The 9522-nt window shown below is 34.2% G+C and overlaps 1 protein-coding gene across 1 annotated transcript; it reads left to right on the top strand.

Annotated features, from left to right (window-relative positions):
* Positions 1 to 699: 699 nt before the first annotated feature.
* On the top strand, positions 700 to 7383 carry LOC127119354 (WAT1-related protein At5g40240). Its single transcript, XM_051049580.1, has 6 exons — positions 700 to 1060; positions 1144 to 1257; positions 6266 to 6506; positions 6589 to 6747; positions 6825 to 6976; positions 7090 to 7383. Exons 1-6 carry the CDS (start codon positions 816 to 818, stop codon positions 7220 to 7222), a joined length of 1044 nt encoding a protein of 347 aa, XP_050905537.1. The 5' UTR covers positions 700 to 815; the 3' UTR covers positions 7223 to 7383.
* Positions 7384 to 9522: the final 2139 nt, after the last annotated feature.

Below are 9522 nucleotides of genomic sequence, written 5' to 3'. Positions count from 1 at the left end.
AACTTGCATGACTTGAAAATTTACTTTCAGAGCTTTGGTTGAGAGATCTTTATGGTACAAAATTCATATGCAACAATCTAGCGACACTCCACATTGCATCTAATTCAATTTTCCATGAATAGATCAATCACATAGAAATAGACCGTCATTATGCAAGGGACAAGGTACTATGAGGATAAATCACCATCAATTTTATCAAATATCAAGATCAATTGATTGATATGTTCACTAAATCTCATAGAAAATTTCGAGTAGATTACATTTGCAACAAATTCAACTTATATAATATACATGATCAAACTTGTAGACTATTGTTAAGAATCAATTGTAATTAAAGTGTACCAATTACCATAAATATTTATCAATTACAATCAATTGTAACTATCTATTGTATTTCACTTATATGAATATAAATACCCTACTATGGTCTCATTAGACACTACATTATTCACATATATTTTCAACATTATCTTTTAGATTTACGTTATTTTAACATCCTATATACTATATACTATTGCATTTATCTCTCCCTTACTTTTGAGTTTATACACTTACACGTATTTTAAAAATACATCAATGCACTCTAATAAAACAAAAGACACGTTCTAAATTTTAATCATTGTGATTGAAAGTATGGATAAGACAATAAAGTAATATTTATTACTAAAAGAAGCAAGATACTTTTAATGTTAGAAAAAGTGGAGGTGGTCTACTTCTATTATTGACACAACGCAACGCAACGCAACGCACATCACAATCACAAGAACAAGTGGACCAAAGCAAAGAACAAGTGGACCAAAGAAGCAGAAAGAAAAATGGTGAGCGAAGGAGCTACTGTAGCAGCTGCTATTGTTGCAATAGAATTGGTGGATATCGGTGGTGACACTTTAATGAAATCTGCAAATAATGATGGAATGAGTATTTTTATTTTCATTGTTTACTCAAACCTTTTTGCTCTATGTTTTCTTCTACCATCCTCCCTTTTCTACCATAGAAAAAGAGCTCCTCCTCCTATTTCAAAATCAATTTTCTGCAGATTATTTCTTCTCAGTTGCATCAGGTATGAATTAAATAACCAAAAAATTATATATAGCATCTGAATTTGGCAGTGTAAAGTGATAAATATGAAACTATTTTGGGCAGAACTTCAGTGCAGATTTTCATGAATATTGGAATTGGATATAGCTCTCCCGCTTTGGCATCAGCTATGATGGATCTTGTCCCTGCTTTTACCTTCATACTTGCTTTAATTTCAAGGTTTGTTCTTTCTTTTTTCTATTTTTAGTTGTTCAAGTTTCCAGATTTTCCTGCATTTAATAATTATCACATTCATGCATTCCGGATATTCAAATCTTTGGATTAAAATCAAATATTTAAATTTTAAAATTTAACATTTTTAATTTAAAATCGAATTGAAAACTGCATTAAAACAAACATGGAGGGGGAGAGAGAGATGGATCTCGCATCCGTCTGTATTTCATCCAAATTAATAGAAAATTCCTTACTATAAATGATGTCATTTTGTTTGTGCGTGTGTGTGTTTGTGTGTGTTTGTGTGTGTGTGTTTGTGCGTGTGTTTGTTTGTGTGCGTGCGTGTGTGCGCGTGCGTGCGAGTATATGTATTGGTGGTTCGACTATATCGTGCTCGCAGGAGCCTACTCCATTTTCCAATAGTTCCCCATTGCAAGTAAATATTCCAATATGTTTAGACAAATCTTACATGAGTTCTTACTATCACTAATCCACAATAATACTGAGAAAAATACATCTTCTATATGGATGTTGATTTGTATACAACTTTGGCGCCAAACTCTCTACGAAATCTGTACTCGACTCTCGCTTCTTAATTTCTTCCAACTTACCAATTTGCTCCAAATCTTTGTTGCAATCACCCTTGATCCCACCAATTTATTAAGTGATGAATTGTCCGAAGATTGAGAAGAACTCATACCCTGTCTGTAGGCTTCCACACAAAACTATCAAGGTCAACATGGAGAGAAGAAACTCCTTTTTTTCATAGGAATTTGTCACAATCAGTCACAACAACCATAATCTTGCAAGCTTCCTAATAATCTTTACCAAGCCTTCAATAAATGTTAGTTTCAAGACACATCTCCCTCAACAATTACAAATCTCCATAATCAAGATTTGAAATCAAACTAGAGGTTGAAGATGAAAGAGATTTTATGTTTTCAAAATTTTGAGGTTGTTAATTTCACAAAATCACACTGATTAAAATTATGCCACTTTTAAGAATTAGAATAAAAAATAAATTTTTATGTGCTAGAGATTATGCACAAAAGTAGGTAAAAATGGTTGTTAGATTTGAGTTAATAGCATTTTTTCTATTTGAGTCAAATGAGAAAGCAAAGTGGAACAAGATCAACATAAAGAAAAGTAACTCATTTCCTGTGATTCGAGTCATGAAGGCGCATGATTTGAGTCATGTACAAATCATGACTCTAGTTAAAGTGGTAAGAATCAAATAGGAAAAAGTGAAACGGGTTGTAATTCAAGTCATGTAGGATGTGTCATTCGAGTTAAATGTGGCAATGGCTAACATGAGATATATGATTCAAGTCATGTACAACTTTTGATTTGAGTCACGGTGTTGCATGATTCGACTCATGTGTAATCTCTGATTTTAGTCATAGACACTAGAATCATCCTATTATCCCTTGTTTTATTTCTTTCGAGTCATAGATTGTGAGTGACTTGAGCACTGCACAATAAATCTCAAATTTTCAAGTTTTTCAAAATTGTTTGAGATTTCACTTTCCATATAACTTGAACCAACCTCAATTACAGTTCTTGTTTCACTAACTCTAGAAATTGACTGAAAACATAATGATCATACTCAAATACAAACAATTGAATTATGTATGCTAAAATAAATTGATTCAAATCTTGGTTCAAAAATGTTCAACTATGAAGGAGACTCAATAAACAATACTAAACGAAAAGAAAGCTTATGAGACAAGAAAAAATACCTATTGGGATTCTCCCACGAAATATATTAGAGACATGCAACTTCAGTCTTCCCTCTTTTGATGCTTGACAAACTTTCACTTGGAATTGAATCGACTTTGAACTAAAGCAAATAAACGCTTGTATTTCTAACATTCACATTCTCCCATAATTTTCTCTGTCTCTATTCAAGTAAAGTCAGATTGGATTTCTAACCTAATTTTCACAACTTTTTAGTATTTATATGACCTTATTTTTCAAAATTATACTTTTTGACCAATTAAATTGAATTCTCTCTCCTTCTACCACCTATTCCCATTATTCACAAAATTAACTCATTATCTTATTTAATCAATTAAATAATTATTTAAAACAAATACATATTTAAATTAAATAAATATTCAACTAAATAATTATTTAATCAAAATTCTCTATTTCCTACTATTTTATTTTGTTACCAAATAATTAAGTAATAATTCAAATAATACTATCTCATTTGTTCTCAATCTCAGACCCTCGGTAATTTCTCAAATCACCAAAATACCCCATGCTCCGAAGACAATCAAATTCAATATAATCCATAATAACATAAATAAACAATTAAAATGCACTAAATATATGTTGAGGCGTTATAACTCTCCACCACTTAAAATAATTTTCATCCTCGAAAATTACCTGGAAAATATAAATCTGGATAAGACTCCCATATCCGAATCTCCAGCTCCCAAGTTCGACTTCCTCCAGCAGGTCCTTCCCAGACCACCTTCACTAAGGCAATCTTTTTCCCCCCGAGCTGCTTCACTTCTCGATCCTCAATCCTGATAGACAATGCTTCAAACGTTATATTCTCTTTCACTTGGACATCATTCATATGGATAATATGCGACAGATTAGAAATATACTTCCGAAGCTGAGACACATGGAAGACGTCATGCAGATTCGAAAGAGACGGTGGCAGGGCCACCATATAAGCAACATCTACAATCCTCTGGGAAATCTACTGGGGTTAAAATCTCTCCTAACATCGGTCATATGGGTGACTCTCAAAAACACATTATCGCCCTTCACAAATTCCAGAGTCTTCCTCTTCTGATCAAATAAATACTTCAAACTCTTGTGGTCACTAAATATCTCAAATCTATAACCATACAAGTAATGTCTCCACAACTTCATCACAAAAACTACAACTGCCAACTCTAGAGCATGAGTAAGGTAATTCCTCTCATGAATTTTCAGCTTTCGCGAAGCATAAGCTACAACCTTCCCATTCTGCATAAGTACACTGCCTAACCCCATCTTGGATGCATCACAATATACTACAAAAGGTTCATTCATAACTGGAAATATCAACACTAACATCATTGTCAACTTCTTCAATTCTCAGAAATTCTCCTCGCACAACGTGTCCCACACAAAGGCTTGACCTTTTCGAGTCAACTGAGTCAACGGTAGGGCTAACTTAGAAAAACCTTCGATGAACCTTCTATAATAACCAGCCAACCCTATGAAACTTCTGATATCTATAACTGATTTTGGTTCCTCCCACTGCAACATTGCATCTACCTTAGAAGGGTCCACAGCTATATCGGCATTAGAAATCACATGGCCTAGAAAACTAATATCTCGCAACCAGAACTCACATTTTGATAACTTGGCATACAAATTCTTCTCTTTCAACACTTGTAGTATAGTATGAAGATGTCTAAATAGGGATGAAAGATCCTATTCATGTACTCCATTAACACACTAGGAGCATTAAACACACTGAACCATATCACTGAGTACTCATAGTGCAGTATTGTGTCCTAAATGTAGTTTTCAGGATATCTTCATTCTCCATTAAAATATAAGGATAGCCCAACCTCAAGTAGATCTTACGTAAAACACATACACCCACCAATTAATCCATAAGGTCGTCAATTCTTGGAAGAGGATACTTATTCTTGATGGTGACTATATTCAATTGACGGTAATCAACACATAATCTTATATTGTCGTCCTTTTTCTTGGTCTAAAAAATTTCTTGTCTAGTAGATCTTTAAGTTGTCTCTTCAGCTCACTCAACTCCGCTTGAGACATTCTATAAGGTGTCATCGACACAGGTCTAATATAAGGTACTAAGTCTATGGAGAATTCAACTTCGGTCTCTGGTGCTAAATCAGTAATATCATCCAGGAACACATTTAGAAATTCACACACAATGGGCAGATCATCCAACGTCGCCTTGCCCTAAATTTGCAAGGAATCAAACATCGTAAACACCTGAGCTTCGTCCTTCATGAATTCTTCAACTTGTCTCGCAGAAATAAACTGCGTACTTTTCTCTTCTAGAAACTCAAGAAACAATAAGATCTTATTATCTCAGTTGATATACATACGGTCGAACTCTAACCAGTTCAAGCCCTAGATAACATAAAGTTTAGTCAACGGTAAACAAACTAAGTGGACGCTAAATTTTTCAACGGACACTTCAAACAAACTAAAGAAGTAGTTAACGACCCATTCGTTGGAGTATGAATAACCATGCTGCCATTCATAGCAGACACCACAAGACCTAAACTCTCCACACAATCAATAAATATAAATGAATTTGTTGCACCAATATCAATTATAGTAATTAAAGGAATGTTATTAATGAAACAGGTATCTCGAACCAGATTATTAGATTTGGAGGCCTCTGCACCACTGAGAGCAAACATTTTCCCACCATATTTCACATCTTGAGTCTTTTTAGGCTTCTGACACTGTGTGCTAATATGATCGGCCTCTCCACAGTTGAAACAAGTTACCACAATACTCTTGCATTCATTAGCCCCGTGCTCTTCCTTTCCACACTTAAAGCATATTAATGTAGAACACTCTGCAACGTGATAACCAAGAACACCGCATTTGAAACACTTAGAGAAGAAGGAGTACCTCCCCACTTTAACTCTTCCCACCATTATTCTTCTACTGAAACTTATGAATACCTTTACCATCAGAAACAACATAAGATTTCCCACGGTTTTTATTACCACTTCTCTCATCACTGACACTCTTGTAATGAGAGGATCTAGCATATTTGTCTTCATATGTCTTCATATGAGTAATTTAATTGTGGTGTAAAATTAAATTAAATGTAACAATCGCAATGTAATATTCATATTGCGAACAACGCCATAAGGTTCAATATGAGTAACTTCTCTTCAAAAATATTTCAAGTAACAGAAATTTGGAGGAAGGGTTATTTTTTGAATAAATTAAATTTATCCCTAATATTTTTTAATTATTATAACTAACGCCATAATTTTACTTTCAGGATGGAAATTTTAAACTTGAAAGAACATAGAAGTCAGGTAAAAGTTATTAGTATAGTGGTCTGCATTGCAGGAGCATTAACTGTGACATTATATAAAGGGATGCCATTGCTTAGTGATGCCTTTCCAGATATAGAAATGGGTGCAATTGGAATTAACATGTCAGAAAAATCAGATTGGCTAGTTGGAGCTTTTCTTCTAGTAACTGCTACGTTTTTCATTTCGATTGTATTTATCGTTCAGGTAATCAAACTATTAATTAATATCTAATGGAGACACTATTTTAAAAATAGTTTGTGAATTAATTGTTTTCCCACTTATACAGACTTGGATTATCAGGGATTATCCAGAAGAGTTGTTGGTAACAACTATTTGTTGCTGTTTTGTGGTAATTCTATCTTCCATTGTAGCTCTAATGGTAGAGGGAAACTCAAAAGCTTGGAAACTCAAACTTGATAAGAAATTGGTATCCGTATGTTATTCAGTAAGTATAAATCGTATTATATATGGCTAAAATAAATAAAATTTAAAATGTTTAATAATTTTTTTTTTTATGTATAGGCAATATTTATAGTATCGACGAGGAATATTGTCAATGCATGGGCATGTCGTAAGAAAGGACCAATATTTTTAGCTATATTCAACCCTTTAAGAGTTGTCCTTGCACTTGGCATGGGAGTAATATTCTTGGGAGATAATCTTTATCTTGGAAGGTAAATAAATGCTTATAAAAAACATTGAATTAATTAGTGAAGATACAAATAAAATGGTATATAAATATAAGATTGATATTTTAATTTAAAATTGTTTTTTTTAATGGATGCAGCATGATTGGGGCTGCTATTATTGTTATTGGATTTTATGGTGTAATGTGGGCACAAGCTCAAGAGAAACACATGATAAGTGAAACAAATATTCTCTCATCTTCTTCGTCCCCATTGTTGTCAACAAAAGCATGAATCTCATGTTCATCCTATTTGTTGTCAAACAAAAGCATGGATACTTAGAGGCTCTTGTTTTGATTTTGTAAGGTGGGAGAGTATTACTCATCAACTAGATTAAAATTCGTGGGATGTGCGGTTGTAAATTAGATTATTCAATTTTTTATTGAATTTTATATAGGTTAAGAATTTATTTTAAAAAAAAATATTATTAAATTTATATTATAATAATTTATTATGAATTATAATTGAGATAATGATATGAATTAATGACATATAAAAGGATATATTTCATTTGAAAGGAAAATACATGTTGGTAAATTGAGATTGATATTTGTTAATAGTTTTGCAAATTTCAATAACTAAAAAATAATTTTTATTTTGTTACTATTGTGCTTGTGCTTGTATGGAAGGGGAGAAACCCTTGGGGTAACTCATCCCTTGGTTCTGATACTCAGGCGGAGCACCTAATACTCAGGGGGAGCGCCTGATACTTGTGTTCATGATGTCAGGAACAATGTCCTGAAATCTTATCTAAAAAGGAAACATCTGATTTGATTGAAATCATATCTTCAAAAGATTGTCCAGAGATCTTGGATCTGTTGCAAATCAAGACCGAAGCCCATGCCTTTAAGTGCTATTATAGAGGATTTCTAAACCTAAGATTGTATCGAAGCAGTGTAGTATATTGTTATCATTAGGGTTTCGTGAGTGTACTTTGTGTGTGCCATTCGAGTATCTCCATGATACTTGAATTGGACCTGTGTATTGAGTTGTAACGAACAATCTCTCAGAAGCTTTTAAGCAAGAGAGGATTGTGTTTGTCACTTGTTTGTTGTCGTGTGGTTGAGGGAAGTGAAAGGATCTCATGTATAGGAGTTTCCTAGATAGAAACTTCCACAAGTAGAGATTAGGTGAGAAGTCTGTAAAACCTGAGGTTGTTCAGGACTTCAAACTAATTCTATGATAGTGGATTTGCTTCCTTGCTTGGTAGCCCCCAGATGTAGGTGACGTTGCACCGAACTACGTTAATAACTAATTGTGTTATTTATTGTTATTTTAATCATGTTATTGTTTGTGGTATGATAATGTGTAGACCTTGTGGTCGTGAAATCGTGTACGACATTAGGGATCTGCTTGCGAGAATTTCAGTTAGTTAGCACTTAGTATCAAAGAAATCCCAACAAAATGCATCCAGTTGAGGAACTTGATCAGGTGAAAGAATTCCAGTCAGGGGCAAATCAGTGTGAGCATCGGTCAATCTGAGCCAACAACCCTGAGAATCGGTTAGTCGAGAAAACAAATCTTCAAGACTCGGACTAGGAAGAGTTACCACAAATAGTTCAATAAGTCTCACTATGCAAAGGTCAGCCAATCAGAAGTCTACCACTCCAAGAGTCAGTTAGCCAAAGACCCCTTTGAAAATTCAAGCATTGGGGAAAGCCATCTCGAGTTCATCTCATGGAAAGTTGATTCCAAACTCCTTTTGATGAGAAATTCTTCAAAGACCTAACAAATAGGGGCAAGATGAGCCACTAAGGGGAAATTCCTTTACATGCCTTCAGATTTCTCAAGCAAACGTTTATGTACGTTATCAATCTTTTAGTTCAAGATGAGTGTCGGGGAATCATGCTATCACCCCATCAAATAGCCTTTGCCTTTTGACAAAGACGCTTTGCTGCAAAAGGAACCTTTCATCTATTACGCACACACGGGCATCTTTGGAAACCTTCAAGGGATTGCATAAATCATTCTCATTCATTAATCATGTCGCTTCGCTCTAGCGTTTAGCCGTGTATATCATCCCATTCATTGATCATATGCCCATAGCATGAAAAATCAAACTTCAAAAACCCATTCTCATCTGGTAGACTATTTGAAGGTCAGTTCTCGTCTGACAGCCAGTTTTTAAAACCAGTTCCTGTTTGGTAGCCTTTTCTTAAAATCAGTTCCTGTATAGTGGCCGATTGTAAAACCAGTTTCCGTCTGGTTGCCTATTTTTAACTCCAGTTCCGTATAGTAGTCAATTTTCTTTTCAAAACTAGCTCTCATCTGGTAGATTATCCGAAATTCAGTTCGTGTTTTCCAAACAAAATAAAACACTAGTTCTCGTCTAGTAATTTACCCCTTCAAGTCCAGTTCTCGTATGGTAGTGCATCCTCAAAAGTCCAATTTTATTTGGCACCCTTAAACCATTATGTTTTTCGTTGGTATAAAGTCAAGTTTTGTCTAGTAACCTCCGTTTGAAGCCGATATATATTTTTATGATTTATGTGGTCAAAGTCCAACCTCGTCTAGCAAACTCTGTTTGAAGCTGA

The sequence above is a fragment of the Lathyrus oleraceus genome, chromosome 2 (genome assembly GCF_024323335.1).
Source record: "Lathyrus oleraceus cultivar Zhongwan6 chromosome 2, CAAS_Psat_ZW6_1.0, whole genome shotgun sequence".
Classification (NCBI taxonomy): domain Eukaryota; kingdom Viridiplantae; phylum Streptophyta; class Magnoliopsida; order Fabales; family Fabaceae; genus Lathyrus; species Lathyrus oleraceus.
The sequence above is the reverse complement of the archived record's forward strand: the minus strand, read 5'-3'. Positions and strand labels throughout refer to the sequence as shown.